Consider the following 17,483-nt stretch of genomic DNA (forward strand, 5'->3'; position numbering starts at 1 on the left):
GGTCGTGCCCCCAGGCCTCCCCTCCGCTGTCGGGGGACAGTCTCCTCCAGGATCAGGGGTCCCCACGCCTCCCCTCCGCTGTCGCGGGACAGTCTCCTCCAGGATCAGGGGTCCCCACGCCTCCTCTCCGCTGTCGGGGGACAGTCCCCACCAGGATCAGGGGTCCCCACGCCTCCTCTCCGCTGTCGGGGGACAGTCCCCACCAGGATCAGGGGTCCCCACGCCTCCCCTCCGCTGTCGGGGGACAGTCCCCACCAGGATCAGGGGTCCCCACGCCTCCCCTCCGCTGTCGCGGGACAGTCTCCACCAGGATCAGGGGTCCCCACGCCTCCTCTCCGCTGTCGGGGGACAGTCCCCACCAGGATCAGGGGTCCCCACGCCTCTCCTCCGCTGTCGGGGGACAGTCTCCTCCAGGATCAGGGGTCCCCACGCCTCCACTCCGCTGTCGGGAAGGCACCCTGCCCCGCCTCTTGGGAGTGTGGGGAGGGAGGAGACGGGCTGTCCCGGACTGGTGATGGGGGTGAGGCCGGGGGCGGGAGAGGCAGGGGTTGGTAGGGACGCCGGTGGGTGGTGGGGCGGGAGCGGGCTGGGTGGGAGGATGTGGAATTCGGGGCGAGGGCTGTGTCAAAGAGGAGCAGGAGGCGGGGAGCGGTGGGCACAGGGCGTGGCCTGCGTCGGGGCCCTCGGTTCTCCGGCGCCGCTGGGCGTGAACTGGGGTGGAAGCTTGTGGCCCGGCGCGGGGCGGGGCCCGGGGAGCTGCTGCGGGGCCGGGAGTGGAACTCGGGGGCCGTGGGCATGGCCGCTGGGGCGGCGAGGCCGGGCCCTGGTGCGGGGCGCACGCGTGCAGCACAGTGAGCACCTAGAGAACGTTCTGGCGTCCGGGGCGTCGGGGAGGCCGTTTCGCGGGGCACTGGCCAGCGCAGCGGGTGAGTGTGCGGAGCGCCGGCGGGACCCGGGACCGGGACCCTCAGAGCTCGCTGGAAGCCGGCCTCTGGGAATGTTGCTCGGAATCTTTGGGAAGCCGTGGGAGCAGCGGAGCTGCAGAGCGGGGTTCGGGGCTCTCTGAGGTCCCTTTGGGGTAACTGAGGTTGGAGGTTCCTGCAGAGCCCCGTTCTCCGCTGAGTCAGGATGTGCTGGGGGCTGGCCGGCGACTGCGCAGGGTGGTGAGGGGGTGCTTTCCTGTGCGTGTCTCCCTCGAAGGTGGGTGAGCAGGACTTTCTCTAAAACTTCAGGTCTGAGATCTCCAAGGACTATTTAAACCGTGGGGGCTTAGGGGGCACAGGGCCGCCGAGAAGGAGGGCGGGAAAACCCAGGCTCTCTGCACAGCTTCTTGGTTTTATTAGGCAACTATGTTGCCTCCTACATCCCTTCAAGGAAGGTGTGAGTGTGTGTGTGTGTGTGTGTGTGTGTGTGTGTGTGTGTGTGTGAGAGAGTGTGTGTGAGAGTGTGTGTGTGAGTGTGTGTGTGTGTGAGTGTGTGTGTGTGTGTGAGTGTGTGTGTGTGTGAGTGTGTGTGTGAGTGTGTGTGTGTGAGTGTGTGTGTGTGTGTGACTGTGAGTGTGTGTGTGTGTGAGTGTGTGTGTGTGTGTGAGTGTGTGTGTGTGAGTGTGTGTGTGTGTGTGAGTGTGTGTGTGTGAGTGTGTGTGTGTGAGTGTGTGTGTGTGACTGTGAGTGTGTGTGTGTGTGTGTGAGTGTGTGTGTGTGAGTGTGTGTGTGAGTGTGTGTGTGTGTGAGTGTGTGTGTGTGTGAGTGTGTGTGTGTGTGACTGTGAGTGTGTGTGTGTGTGTGTGAGTGTGTGTGTGTGAGTGTGTGTGTGTGAGTGTGTGTGTGTGTGAGTGTGTGAGTGAGTGAGTGAGTGTGTGTGTGAGTGAGTGTGTGTGTGTGTGTGTGTGTGAGTGTGTGTGTGTGTGTGTGTGTGAGTGTGTGTGTGTGACTGTGAGTGTGTGTGTGTGAGTGTGTGTGTGTGTGAGTGTGTGTGTGTGAGTGTGTGTGTGTGTGTGTGTGAGTGAGTGAGTGTGTGTGTGTGAGTGAGTGTGTGTGTGTGTGAGTGTGTGTGTGTGTGTGTGAGTGTGTGTGTGTGAGTGTGTGTGTGTGTGTGTGTGTGTTTAAAGAAACCCTTTAGCAATAAGTGCCAGGACCTGATTCTTGACTATATGCTGGGTACTGTGCGTTCAGGTACAAGAGTGGAAGAGGCTTAGGGGCTGACCTGCCAGCAGGGGGCAGGGACATGCATGCACTGGCTTTGTTGTCCGCGCTCTAGTGGACAGAAGTGGATGCAGAGCTCCGAGTCATGAATGTTTATCATCTGGGCTTTAGAGACAAGTGAAGTTCTTCAGTTTTTATTTTATAAAGATATCACCAAAATATGCCATTTAAAAATGGTTATATACAAACAGCTGAGACATGAATTAGGCATAGGTCTCCCAGACCCAAATGATCAAAATGATGTTGACTTATGATATGTGTCCATCGTATGCTATGAGAAATATTGCAACACAGACAGTAAAAGTTTAGAGAGAAAAAGGGAATTCATTTCCCAAAAGTCAGTGTGTTCAAAGTAAACATCAGCTAATTTGGCCCATATTTCATGGGTGCAACTGTTTAGTTCACGTTGAGATGAACATCTAATAAAAGAGGCACAGGTTTTCCTATGAAGTAATTCACAGAAGCTTCACTACTATAATTACTAGACAGTGCTGCATAGGGTAACCAGCAAAGTTTAACCGGCTCAAAGCTGTCTTGAATAAGGGCATTTAAAAAAAGTTCATGGTTTGCCAATAAGAGAGAATTTTGACACAATTTCCTTGAATGATACTTACCTTTTAAGTGGTGTTCATTTTCCTTTTTTAAATATTTTTTAAAATTTTTCAATTATAGTTGATGTACAATATTACATTAGTTTCAGGTGTACAAACCAGTGATTAGACATTTACATAACTTATGAAAGTGATCACCTCAATAAATCTAGTTATCCATCTCACACCATACATAGTTGGTATTCATTTTCTTAACTTGTACACTATACATTTGAAACGTTAATTCTCTGTATTTATCACAGCCATTTTATTTACTTTTTTGTCTATATTTTTTAAATTTTTATTGTTGAGAGTATTACAGATGTCCCTCTTTTCCCCCTCATCGTCCCCGCCCTTCACCCGGTTCCCGCCTAGTCCCAGGCCTTCACCACCCTATTAGACACCCTGTGTCCTTAGGAAATGCATATATGCTTATAAGATCTTTGTTTAATCTCTTCCTGCCCCCCAGCCCCCTTCCCTCTGAGAATCATCAGTCTATTCCATTTCCATGATTATTGGATTCTGATTCTATTTTACTCACTAGTTTATTCTGTTCATTAGATTTCTTATTCGTTTATTTTGATTTTTAGATTCAATTGTTGATTTATATGTATTTAACGCCATTTTGTTGTTCATATTTTTTATCTTTTCCTTCTTCTTCCTCTTCTTAAAGAATACCCTTCAACATTTCATGTAATACTGGTTTGGTGATGATGAACTCCTTTAGCTTTTTCTTGTTTGTGAAGCTCTTTATCTGACCCTCAATTCTAAATGATAGCTTTTCTGGGTAGAGTAATCTTGGTTGTAGGTTCTTGCTTTTCATCACTTAGAATATTTCTTGCCACTCCCTTCTGGCCTGCATAGTTTCTGTTGAGAAATCATCTGACAGTCATATGGGTACTCCCTTGTGGGTAACTAACTGTTTTTCTCTTGCTGCTTGTAAGATTCTCTCTTTGTCTTTTGCCCTTGGCATTTTAATTATGATGTGTCTTGGTGTGGTCCTCTTTGGGTTCCTCTTGTTTGGGACTCTCTGTGCTTCCTGGACTTGTAAGTCTATTTCTTTCACCAGGTGGGGGAAGTTTTCTGTCATTATTTCTTCAAATAGGTTTTCAATATCTTGCTCTCTTCTTCTGGCACCCCCATAATGCAAACATTGGTATACTTGAATTTGTCCCAAAGGCTCCTTACACTATCTTCATATTTTTTATTTCTTTTTTTTGCTCTTTTGATTGGGTATTTTTTGCTTCTTCAAATTCAAATCATTGATGTGATTCTTGGAATCCTCTACTCTACAGTTGAATCCCTGTATATTATTCTTTATTTCAGTCAGTATATGCTTAATTTCTGACTGGCCCTTTTCCATGTGTTTGGTATTCTCACTAAGATCCTTGAAAGTCTCACTAAGTTCCTTCCTGGTCTCATGAAGATTCTTGAGTAGTCTTATAACCATGGTTTTGAATTTTGAATCCAGTTGTTTCCTCTCTTCCATTTCTTTCATTTGTGACACGTTTCTTTGCCTCAGCATTTCAGCTGCTTCCCTGTGTTTGTTTCTTTATATTGGTTAGAGCTGCTATATCTCCTGGAGTTGGTAGAGTGGCTTTGTATAGCAGGTGTCCTATAGGGCCAGTGGCTTAGCCTCCCCAGTCACCTGAGCTGGTCACTCTAGGTGTGCCCCTGTGTGAGCTGTGAGCACAGTCTTGTTGTAGCTGAGACTTGATTGCTGTTGTCATCACTGGGAGGAATTGACCTCCAGGCCAATTGGTTATGAGGACCAGCTGCATTTACAATGGCAGAGCTGCTGTGCAGGAGACACCCCTATGGGGCAGGACTTGCTTCAGTGGGGCTTTGGTACTCACTGAGTCTGCTCCTTGGGTGTGTCACTTATGGATGTGAGGAGTTGTAATCTGGTATGGTCTGACACTGTCCACTGGGTGTACTGCCTTTTGGGTCTCCAATGAGGTGGAAACTGAGCCACAGCCTAGGGCTACCTGGAAGGAGCTACAGAGAGATCTGCAGCTTCCTCCTATTTGTATGGGTTTGGAAATGCCCAGGCGAGGCCCAGCTGTGATGCAATGCAGGCTGATGCTAGTGCCGGGTCTTGGGCCTTTTATTGATAGGTTTAGGGCACCCTGACCCAGATGCTGCTTGTTTGAGAGATTTTAACAAAGTCTGAAATCTGAGCAAGGACAGACCATTCATGTGGAAAATCTGCTGTGCACAGGTTGGGTGGGGCTGCAAATTGGATAAGGCGGGGTCTCAGGGAATCACCAGGGCATAGTGGACAGTGTGAGCCAGGCTGATGGAGACTCATATATGGCTGCCTGGGTGTCCCAGCACAGGAGCAATGACCCCTATGAGAACCTCCTCTGGTAGCAGAGTTCCTGCCCCCGATGCCAGATAATCCAGTTCCTCCTCAAATGTTTCTGTGTCTCCCAGTGCCTCGCCCTGGCACTGTAGCTCAGAGGAAGCAGGACCATGTAAGTTTGTGCACTGACCTCTAAAAGGAACTCCTTGGTCTCCAGCAGCCTCCATGTCATTCAGCCACAATCCTTGATGGTTTTTACAGCCCATAGTTATGGGGACTTCTCTTCCCAGCTCTGGGAGCCTGGACTGGGGGTCTGGTGTGGGGCTGGGACCCCTTGCTTCTCACAGGCCACCTCTTCAGAGACCATCTCCCTCCTGATTAAAAAAAAAGACACACAGCCCTAACTGGTTTGGCTCAGTGAATAGAGCATCGGCCTGCAGACTGAAAGTTCTATTCCAGTCAAGGGCATGTACCTTGGTTGCGGGCACATCCCCAGTAGGAGGTGTGCAGGAGGCAGCTGATCGATGTTTCTCTCTATCCCTCTCCCTTCCTCTCTGTAAAAAATCAATAAAATATATATTTTTTTAAATTAAAATTAAAAAAAAGACACACATGGGTGTCAGACTAGCCTGTTCTGTGCTTCTGTCCCTCCTACTAGTCTCAGTGTACTTTCTTCTTTACTTCTCTAGTTGTAGGACTTCCATTCAGCGAGCTTTCAGGCAGTTCTGAATGATGATTGTTCTGTATTTTAGTTGTAATTTTGATGTGGCTGTGAGAGGTGACAAGTACCCATCTTGGTTCTCTCTCTCATCACAGCCATTTTATAAAATCTCATGCATGTAGAGAATTTAACCAGTAATTAGTCTTTCAGATGTTACTATTAGTTGAAATGCACCTAACAGAGATTAACAAAGATATACTGTTTTTTTAGTATTTTACTTCATTATTGTATTTATTGTATATAAATACATTAGTAAATACAGATCTTGTGTAATGCACTAAAATATCAACAAAACATTCTAAACACTGGAAAGGCCTTTGAGAAGCATTTGACCTTGTACCCTGGGTTCATCTTAATTATTGTCCAGTCTCCTCCTCCCAGCCCCTCCATTGGATCATGGCTATTACCAACATTATGTAGCACTTGTCCTATATAATAAAGAGGTAATATGCAAATTGATCATCACTCCAAAACACAATATGGCCGCCCCCATGTGGTCAAAGATGGCCGCCCTCATGCGGACACAAGATGGCCACCACAAGATGGCCAGCAGGGGAGGGCAGTTGTGGGCGATCAGGCCTGCAGGGAAGGGCAGTTAGGGATGACCAGGCCTGCAGGGGAGGGCAGTTGGGGGACAAGGCCTGCAGGGGAGGGCAGTTGGGGGGAACCAGGCTTGCAGGGGATAGCAATTGGGGGGAACCAGGCCATTAGGGGAGGGCAGTTGGGTATGACCAGGCCTGCAAGGGAGGGAAGTTGGGGGGGTACCAGGCCTGCAAGGGAGGGAAGTTAGGGGGAACCATGCCTGCAGGGGATGGCAGTTGGGGGTGACCAGGCCAGCAGGGGAGGGCAGTTAGGGGAGACCAGGCCTGCAGGGGAGGGCAGTTGGGGGTTACCAGGCCTTCAGGGGAGGGTAGTTGGGGGGGGACCAGGCCTGCAGAGGAGGGCATTTGGGAGGGATAAGGCCTGTAGGGGATGGCAGTTACGGGGGACCAGGCCTGAAGGGGAGGGCAGTTGGGGGGGACCAGGCCTGCAGGGAAGGGCAGTGAGGGATGGCCAGGCTGGCAGGGGAGGGCAGTTAGGGGCAATCAGGCTGGCAGGGGAGCCATTAGGCGTTGATCTGGTTGGCAGGAGAGTGGTTAGGGGGTGATCAGGCTGGCAGGCAGAAGCGGTTAGGGGCAATCAGACTGGCAGGCAGGCAAGCGGTTAGGAGCCAGCAGTCCTAGAGTGTGAGAGGGGTCCCAGATTGGAGAGGGTGCAGGCTGGGCTGAGGGACACACACACACACACACACACACACACACACACACACCCGTGCATGAATTTTGTGCACCAGGCCTCTAGTTATGTTATATTTTGATTGTTTTTTTTACAAATTTGCTTATCCCATAGATTGTGAATGAACATGCTGAGGGTAAGAACCATATCCTAATTATTTTTGTATCTTCAGTGCCACAGATATATACGTGTTTGATTAATGTTTCCTTAATTGAAGAGGGGGAAATATCCAATACATTTGACTGTACACAGCATACATATGTCTCTAAAAAAAAAGTATGTTTTTGCAATTTGGATAAAATTTAATCTTAATTTTTCATTCTTACAGTGGTGGAAAAGTCTTCATCATGATTTCTAGGTTAGTACTCTACTGCTTGCTTTTTTAAATCTCTATCTTCAAAGGTATGGCTTAGTGATGGTAGGTGTCAACAATTTCTTCACTTTTACATTTTCTTTCACTTGGAGAATTAGTGATTTGCCATTAATAAACTAATGATACTAAATGTAAAAATCATTAAATGTTTTTCATTCATTATCTTACTGAATTATTGCTCATTTATTCATGAGACTCCATTTCCCATTAGCTTTGAAATGAATCTTTTATCCTAGAACATAGAAGATATTTCTGGCCCAGCTGGCATGGCTCAATGGTTGAGCATCGACCTATGAACCAGGAGATCATGGTTTGATTCTTGGTCAGGACACATGCCCGGGTTGCAGGCTCCATCCCCAGTAGGGGGTGGGGGGAAGGTGTGCAGGAGGCAGCCAATCAATGATTCTCTCTCATCATTGATGTTTCTATCTCTCTCTCCCTCTCCATTCATCTCTGAAATCAATAAAAACATTTTTTTAAAAAAGAGATTTCTGGTTATATACTAATGGAAATAGAGTTGAATAAGAAAAGTAAAATTATATGTATACTATATAAATTGTTATTGCTGAAAACAGAAAACATTTTGACAGATGTGATTTGTGTCACTAAGATAAACAGAGTAATAAAATACCATAATTATAAGGCTATGAGGTTTTGTTCACTAAGCAAGAATAAAAATATCTTAATTTGCTTTTAACTAGTAATTCCAATTTATATGATGAAATAACTGTGCTGTTATTAGGGTATCACTAATATTTAACAATTTTAAACACTCTGGACTGGAAGAAAAGTAACTACCCTTAAATTAAAAATGAATCTACCAGTACATCACTTTCTGAAGAGTGGCTTGGGGCAACAGTAATTACAATAAAGAAAATTATAGGGGTACTTTTGTAGATTTATTTATACACTATAAATGTAACATATATGATAAGACATTTTAAAAATAACAAAATAAACTCTAATTCTTTTTTAAGCATATCAAAGTTGGTTCTATAGTAAAAGATAAACTTCTGAAAATACTAATATTTTAGAAACTTAGAATAAGTAATATCTGGAACCAAACAAAGGAATTTAACTAAAATTACTGTGCAGTTTCAATCATAATAAAATACTATGAATAAATTTAGAACAGCAAAATTTGAAACTTAGATTAAATAGAAATTTTTCTTAAAGTTTGACTTAAGAAATAATGAACTAAATATGGCTAAATTGACTTAAGAAATAACAAACATTTATATATCAGTAGCAGTTAATGAAATTGAATTTGTAATCCAGTATTCTTCCAAAAACACTAAAAAAAAAAAAATAGTACCCAAACTCCTTTATAGGAGATTCTTATAAAAGCTTATTTAGAGAATTTATAATTTTTCAGGGTAACATAACTTTCACAGTAAAATCCAATAACATTACCAAAAAATTGGTCCACGTTGCACTAGAAGTCCTGGCCAAAATAAGAAGACAAGATAAAGAAATGACAGGACTTCCAGTCAAGATGGTGGCATAGGTAAACTTGACACTCTCATCCTCTCACAACCACATCAAAATTACAACTAAAATACAGAACAACCATCATTCAGAACCACCTGAAAGCTGACTGAATGGAGGTTCTACAACTAGAGAAGTAAAGAAGAAGCCACACATGGAACAGGCTGGTCTGACACCTATGTGTGGTGTTTTTCTAATTGGAAGAAATATCTTGGCTGAGGAGACCTTCCATGTTCTTTCTTGAACAACCCTCGACCCAGGGTTCCAGTGCCAGGAAGAGAAGTCCCCATAACTTTGGCCTATAAAAGTCAGCAGGAATAGTGTCTGAATGACACAGAGGCTGCTGGAGACCCAGGTGTTTCTCTTAAAGGGCCAGCACACAGCCTTACATGGACTCACTCCCTCTGAGATCCAGCATGGGGGCAGCAGCTTGAACGGATCTCCACCACCACCACAGAGCCAACTGGCAGGTTCCATATCTGAGTTTCCATCAATCTGCCTCACACTTTTCATCTGCACCTGGTAATTCCCTGAGACCCCACCATCACCCAATTGGCAGCCCCACCCAAGCTGTTTGCAATGATCTTTTCATGGCTCAGACTTGAGACTTTTCTAAAATCTCTCAAATAAGCAGCAGTTGACTTCAGTGTGCCCCATACATTTCAATAAGAAGCCCCGGGCACAGCACTAGCAGCAGCCTGCCTTGGTTCACAGCGTGGCCTCTCCTGGGCACCTCCAAGCCCAAAACAAGAAGCAGCCAGCTACAGATCACTCTATAGCTCGTGTAGAGTGGCTCCAGGAAGGTCACAAGCAGTAGCTGACTTTGTATCTCCCTGGAGGCCCCAGAGCCAGTGCACCCAGTGGTCAGCTTCAAATTATGCCAGATTATAACCCTACCACATGCATGAGCAACACACTCAAGGGGCAGACTTGGAAAGCACCAAAGCCCCACTGAAGTAAGCCCTGCTCCATAAGGTCATCTGATGCACAGCAGCTCTTCCACTATAGTTGTAGCTGGTCTTCACAGCCAATTGGCCAGGGGTAAATCCCTCCCAGTGATGCCAACCACAAGCAAGGCTCAGCTACACCAGGACAGTGCACACAGCCCACACAGGGGTGCACCTAGAGTGCCCAGCTTAGGTGACTAGGCCCTACAGGACACCTACTACACAAGGCCACTATACCAATTCCAGGAGACATAGCAGCTCTACCTAATACATAGAAACTAACACATGGAAGAAGCCAAAATGCAGAGACAAAGAAACATGTCACAAACACAAGAACAGAAATCTCCAGGAAAAAGAACTAAATAGTGCTTTAGGTGATTTCCCTGAAGGTCTCACACATCTTTTGTTAGATTTATTCCTAGATACTTTAACTTTTCTAATTTTTTGTTCTAAATGGTTTTGTATTATAATTCCTGATTGGTTATCATTGATACTAAGGAACTTATCTTTATATATTAGTTTTATATCCAACAAACTGCTAGGAAGAGCTTTCTAGTTCTCATGGTTATGACAGTCCTTTGGATTTCAATGGAAGACACAAATCATGTCATCTGATGCTAAGGAAAGGTTTGTATCTTCCTCTCCTAATTCAAATTCTTGTTATTTCTTTTTCTTTTAAAAAAAAATTTTTTTACTGTTGGGAGTATTACAGATGTTTCCTCTTTTATCCCCCATTGCCCCCTGATCCCAGATCCTGCTTCACCCCAAGTCTTTACCACCCTATTATTTGTGTACATGCATTATGCATATATGAATATGTATAATCTGCCTCCTCAATTCTGGGCAATTCCAGTTCTTATTCTTGATGACTGCTCTCAAGGACCTAAGCCTTCTGAGATTGGAACGGCATCAGCAGGGGAGTCAGACTCTCCTGGTCCTGGGTGACCTTCCTCCCAGCCCTTCCCGGTTTCCTTGCACCTGCTGGCTCTGTGGTGTCTGATCTTTACAAATATGCAGGATCTACCTGACCATTTTCCTCCCACGGTTAGACTTTTCTAAAAGAACATTGCCAGATGACTAGGAGAAACAATAATGAAACTAAAATGTGAACGGATAAAACAAATTTTCAGGGCACAAAGTCCAAGAACCTAATAAAACTTAAAGACTATGGACTCTCTGGCAGAACCCATCAGACAACACTGAGGGGGGTCCCTTCCTGCCACCCTCTCGGGGGAGGGTCTCTGGTCTCCAGCTCTGCTCTGTCTTAGGCCCTCACCCACCTTGTCAGATCACGTGTCCTTCACGAAGCACCCACCACGCATTGGCCACCTTTACACGCACCAAGGGCAATGAGTCTGTTCTGATCTTCTTCACCTCTTGTGCTGCATTGTCCATGACGTCTGTCCCTAAACTCCGTTCTTAGCACTGTGGCCCTCACCCAGAAGAGGAGGAGCTACCCGTGTAGACCCTCTTCCCAGCTGCTTCTAACCCCAGGTCTCCAGCTTCCTGCTGGACACTTTCACTCAAATCTCCCACCACTGCTTTTCATCCACACAGTCACCAAACCAAAGTTCTCATCTCCCCTTGCAATCTCAAATTCGCACTCCTCCCCCACGTCCTTCTCTTTGAATCCCCCCATAACTTTCCTGCTCACCAGGCTCAGGCATGTAAGACTCTTCTTTCACTCCTACCTCTCTCATCTCTGGCTCTGCTCAGAAACTACACACTGCTTTATTTTCGTCTTCAGAAAGTCTCTCTTCTCTGTCCTTCCTCTTTTCCATTTGCCCTTCCTGTCATCCAGCCTGGCCTTCAACACTCACTCCAAGGTCACCACACCCTTCCTGAGTCCCAGCGGGCTGTAGGTGGGCACTTTCTTTCTTGAACAACACTTCAGCATCTCTCTCCCCTCTCTGAGTGGGTTAATGGCTCTCTAGTCCTTCGGTTCATGTGCACCACCAGTGCTTACTGAATGCCTACTGTATGCAAACATGGCCCCAGCCTAGCTCCATGTGCACAAGGTGCCATCGAATTCACTGCTTTCTAATCCAACGCCCTGTGTCAGTCACGTATTCCCACCACACAGGAACCTCGCTCTGTTCTTAAAAGGTACTCCCTTCACTCTCCCTTCTATCCAAAGCCATGTCTCCTTAAGCCCAGTTCCAGTTCCACTCCTCCCCAGCTATACCTTTTCATATTAGTACACTTCTTCTCTGCCCTTATAGAGCTCCATATTCTCCTGAATTTTCCCATCGCCACAAATAGATCTCAAGATTGAGACCATGTTTAAGTTGAAGACACAGCATGTGCTAATGCACAAAGGTCGTGTTTCAGGGCCCACAGGAAGTTTGGTGCCCAGAGTGCTGGACCAGGTCCTCCTGGGGGGTGCACACTGGCCATGGCTCTTGTCCTGTGTCCCAGAGGCAGCTGTCCAACAGGGTGGAGGGAGGGGCTAGGGCCAAGGGCAGAGTTAGGGGTCTTGTGACAGTCTGGGGCTGATGGCATTCCTCCAAGCTCAGTGGGATGGCTGTGGGGGTCTGTGTAGGAGTCAGGATTGATAGCTTGGAGGAGAAGCAGGATGTAACCTAGAATAATTCCCTGACTCCTGACATCCTTCATTGGAGAGTGGGTTGTTTCATGTTCAATAATTAAGTTTCTCAGTGAAAACTTGTTAATGTCTAAAAACATGCAGAGTAGAACAGATGGCAGTTATAATATGGGACAAGGAGTCTGGTAGGATACATGAAGACTAAGATTTCTCTATGGAGCTCAAATGACCAAAACAAAGCATTGGAAGCATTGTACTCAAAAAGAAGACTGACATTTGCCTATTTATTTTTAGATCACGGGGAGTAAAGTTTTGTTTCTTTATTTGCCTTCAAACCAATTCCTAAAAATTAGTATTGTTAAGCATTTTAAGATTCAACATGATAGAGTTTTCTTTATTCTTGTGTGTATACTCACAGCCTAGCCCATGTTCCTTACTGCACAGACTGATCATGGGAACAGTGGTGCTGTGTTTGGTTCCAGTTTGGAGCATCTGACCTGTTTGAGCAGAGGCCACAAGGAGGACACCTTGTAGGCTTGGTCCCCGGCGTCCAAGGAGCACTGTCACCTTCACAAAGTGGGCCCATGGGTCTCACTTCCCTCTACCCGAGAGGCAATTCACTGTCTATGACCATGGGCCACACCTTACGGTCAGAGACACAGGCTCCTGCCCAAGGACGTGCAGAGACTGAACCATTTATGTAACATTTGCAAAGAGGAAGATTCACAAGGAAAGTAAAAAACAGAGAAGGTAACAGATGAATGCGGCAGAAGGTATGAAGGTGGAATGAGCACGGCACAATTTGGGAGAACATTGCTCTAACCTCACGTGAGCAGGACAGGTGAGATTAGGAACTGGCCATCTGCACAGGAAGCCTCAGAGACAGGCCTGGAAGAGCCCAGGGTGGAGCTAGGAGGCTGGGAGAGGTCCGTGTCCCTTAGGAAAGCCATTTGTCTTTCTTGCTCAGTTTCCTCATCTCTGAAGTGACTGAGGTAACCTGTGTTTGTCTCATTTAATCCATGCTTTTGTAGGGTGACTACAATGCTATATTCGTGCTGTAGGCTGCCGGGGTTCTTGTCCCAGCCTTACAAAGGGTTCAGCATTCTGGAGAAAGGGGCTGCGCATAGATGATTAAAGAGTCCGGAGACGAAAGATAATTTTGAAAGGCATTGGGGGTCAGAGGATCTTCAGCTGAAGGAGCTAAAGACTCTCTCCTTGACCAAGGGCCCGTGCTTTTATTAAACACAATTTTTCCCAAGGCAAGGTGAAAATATACACTTCAAAGGGTAAGGTATCAAAGGGTATACAGAAGCATTATCAGTTTGGGGAACAGCCTACAGCTGTTCAGGTGTTTGGCCAACAGGAGGCAATAAAATGCCCTGAGCTGTCTGGCAGCTAACAATCCTATTCAGGTTTGGGAGAAGTGCCGGTTAGCAATTTCCAACAGGTAAACTACATATGTGGCTCACCCTTGTTGAGCCCCCCAGGCTACATACATGAAAAATGTACACACAGAGACATGTGCACACAGATTACAATGTGCTTATGTACACACACTTATGAAAGCATTGTGCATGTATGTTCACGTGAACTTTGTACACATAACATGCAACACACATGCACTGTAAAATGTATACAAGTGCAGTACCTGCACTCACACAGAGGCAGGTATGCACACACACGTACATGTAACCACTCAAATGTATGCACACGTTTTCACTGACATGTATATGTATACACAGATATGAATACACGTATAGATGTGCACATGTGTGTATACAGCTGCACATAGGTTCATGTGCATGTACATGTGCACACAAACTTATTCACACACATGAACATACAGGGCTGTGGAGAGCTCTGCAGCACATGCCACGTAGGGAAGTGTTTCGACAGCCAGCCAATGACATATTCCATCCCCCTGGGACAATGACACCTGCCCCTTTGGCAGCTGGACGACAGCTCACCTGTCCTACCCGATTATTAACAAGCATGTTCCCTTACAGGCTGGCAGTCCGAAGCAATGGGAGACTGGAGCTTCCTGGGTAGACTATTGGAGAATGCACAGGAGCACTCCACGGTTATAGGTAAGGTCTGGCTGACGGTCCTGTTCATCTTCCGAATCCTGGTGCTGGGAGCTGCGGTGGAGGAGGTGTGGGGAGATGAGCAGTCAGACTTCACCTGCAACACGCAGCAGCCGGGCTGCGAGAACGTGTGCTACGACAAAGCCTTCCCCATCTCCCACACCCGCTTCTGGGTGCTGCAGATCATCTTCGTGTCCACGCCCACCCTCATCTACCTGGGGCACGTGCTGCACATCATGCGCATGGAAGAGAAGAAGAAAGGCAGGGAGGAAGAGAAGTTGAAGGGGGGTAACCTACACCTCAGACCCGATGGACAGTGTGGGCCCAGCAACCACAGCCAGAAGGACAAACTCATTCTGCGGGACGACCGGGGCAAGGTCCGAATTGCAGGGGCCCTGCTCCGGACCTACATATTCAACATCATCTTTAAGACGCTGTTTGAAGTGGGTTTTATTGCTGGACAGTACTTTCTGTATGGCTTTGAGCTAAAGCCACTCTACCACTGTGACCGGTGGCCCTGCCCCAACATCGTGGACTGCTTCATCTCCAGGCCCACAGAGAAGACCGTCTTCATCATCTTCATGCTGGTCGTCGCCTGCCTGTCCCTCTTACTCAACGTGCTAGAGATATACCACCTGGGCTGGAAGAAGCTGAAACAGGGCATGACCAACCACTACGGCCCAGACACTGCTGAACCCAGGGTGGGGGCCATACTCTCTGGGGATGAGCTCCCCCTGCCCTGCCACTAGGCCACAGACACCGGCACTCTGGGGCGCCCTTCTACTGCACGCACTGTCTCTCCCCTGGGATGGGCAACAGTCATTATTATTCCAGGGCCCCCCACCAGCCACAGACTTCAACATGGCAGCTCTTTCCCAGACACAGAGAAGGGCCACCCTGACAAATTCCACAATAGCAACCACCACCTGATAATGCCAGAGCAGAACTGGGCCACCAGGAGCCTGGGCAGCAGGTTCCGTGAGGAAGGTCCCCCCTGTGTCCACATCTTCCTCCTTTGCCCCTCCAGGCAGCCGCCTGCAAACCCCTCAGGAGGGCAGAGAAGGCAGCAAGGAACTTGTCGTGTTGGAGAATGTGGACAGCAGCGTCCTGGGAGAGGGCGGATGGAAGTGACTCCTGATGAGCGGCAGCAGGCAGCGACCCCGCTGTGGAGATGCACATGCCGCCTTTGCTCCCCACAGACCCCAGACGGTCAGGCAAGGCCAGTAAGGCCGGCCACAGTCAGGCCAGACCCAATGCCTTGGCCATCTAGTGGTGGTCTCCCAGATAGCTTTATGATGACCACTTTTCTAGCATCAAAACCAAAGTGCACTTCAATTGAGCAGCTGGAGAGCCTAGAGTGACAGAGAGCACTGGCGTGGGGGGAAGACCACCGAGAGGTCAGGTTCCTGTGTCAGTGCTCGCTGTCCTTAATGCTGGAGGTGGCGTGGGAAGGGCGACAATGCTTTCTACGGGGGATGGGGCAAAGTGGCTGATGCCCTTTAAAGACATTCATGGTACCCAGGAGCCCGGAGCCAGGAGACCTTCTCAGGTGTTTCTGTCTCTGTGGCGGACTGTCCTGCGATGATAAAGAGGCAGGTGTCCGCAGTCACTTCAGTTTGGGGCCGTTGGGTTTTCTGTCCTGAGCTCTCCGGAGCCTCTGGGCAGCCCAGAAGGCCTCAGCTGCACTTGGCCCTATCTCTGTTTGGTACTTTTAACTCAGAGTTGAAGTTCATTTCAGATATTTGCCAAACTGCACTAAACGGAGACTTAGAGCAAGCCTATGTAGTGTCATTTGAGATTCTGAAATTGCATGTGAAGCCCAGGATATCCAAGCGCAGGCTTCATGACAAGTAACAACGAACAGTTCCCCCAGAAGCAGAGATTTGTGGGTGATGGCACAGAGGTGGCTGGGAAGAAAGCAGGTGGAATGCAGCCACACTTGAGATCACTTTGAACAACTGAGGACACGGAAACAGTAATGTGGCAGGCACTCCTTTGAGTGGTTGTTTTTTTATTTTTTGTTGTTGTTGTTATTTTCTGCTTTGAATTGTATGGATAGGTCTATTTATTCCACTTTCTCTTTTTCTAAAAAAATATAAAAAATGTATTACTATTGCATGGATACTGACCAAAATAGTGATTATTTGTCCCTTTTCCCACCAGTAAAGATTTGAAATTTCTTTTAAAATAAATGCTTTGCCTTCATGAGTCAGTTCATTGCTATGAGAAGGTACAAAATGAAATGAAAGCAGGGAAAAGCTTAAGTGCCTTTAAATACTTGAAGTTCTAAAATGGGAGGTTCAAAGTAACTGCTGCTGCCAGGAAAATTGTTTATACAGGTGAATGAATAAACTACCCCTTTTTAACAGTGCAAATGAACTTCATATTTCCTAACCATTCTTTGTGGGCAGCCCAGTCGCTTTCTAACGTGTAAATAAAAGTCTGTGCATTCACTCCCTGTGTAAGTGCATGTGTCATTTTGTGCGAGTGCCGGATCTGTCATCCACCCGGGTGGCTGCTGTGACAGGGAAGGCTCTTGGTGGGTGAGTGTGGCTAGAAGATGACAGGATTTCCTGTCCTGCACACACGCTGTCCTGTCTCAGCCAGTGTCTGAGCCGAAGAGCAGTGGTGGTGCTGAGTGTGGTCCTCATCACACTCTTCACCTCCAACAGCCACGGCTTGTAGTTCTTGTTCAGCAGAACACGGTCCACTGTCAATGTGATCTGTTTCTTTTTATGAATTCCTTTTCTTTTCTGATTATTCTTTTTGACCCTCTAAACGTCTGTTTGAAGAGTCTGTGATTTCTGTCTTCAGATTAGTTCAAGCAGCTGGTTCATTCGTGCATTCAGCTGGCTGTGCTATGGGCTGGACCACCTCCCCAGCTTGAACAACGCTCACTTCCCATACATGGCCTGTAGACTTCCTCAAATGGTGCATCTCAGTACTCTTGA

The 17,483-nt window shown here is 47.2% G+C and overlaps 1 protein-coding gene across 3 annotated transcripts; it reads left to right on the plus strand.

Moving 5' to 3' along the window:
* The first annotated feature begins 775 nt into the window (after positions 1-775).
* GJA3 (gap junction protein alpha 3) lies at positions 776-16,985 on the plus strand. 3 transcript variants are annotated; one of them, XM_079774000.1, is made up of 3 exons: positions 776-926; positions 7,424-7,453; positions 14,455-16,985. In XM_079774000.1, the coding sequence occupies exon 3, from the start codon at positions 14,472-14,474 to the stop codon at positions 15,279-15,281; it is 810 nt and encodes a 269-aa protein (XP_079630126.1). In that variant the 5' UTR covers positions 776-926; positions 7,424-7,453; positions 14,455-14,471; the 3' UTR covers positions 15,282-16,985. The 3 variants fall into 3 exon arrangements, with proteins under 3 accessions (XP_079630126.1, XP_079630125.1, XP_079630127.1); XM_079773999.1 differs by lacking the exon at positions 7,424-7,453; XM_079774001.1 differs by lacking the exons at positions 776-926; positions 7,424-7,453 and adding an exon at positions 13,205-13,289.
* Positions 16,986-17,483: the final 498 nt, after the last annotated feature.

The sequence above is a fragment of the Cnephaeus nilssonii genome (assembly GCF_951640355.1).
Source record: "Cnephaeus nilssonii genome assembly, chromosome: 6".
In the NCBI taxonomy this organism is placed as follows: domain Eukaryota; kingdom Metazoa; phylum Chordata; class Mammalia; order Chiroptera; family Vespertilionidae; genus Cnephaeus; species Cnephaeus nilssonii.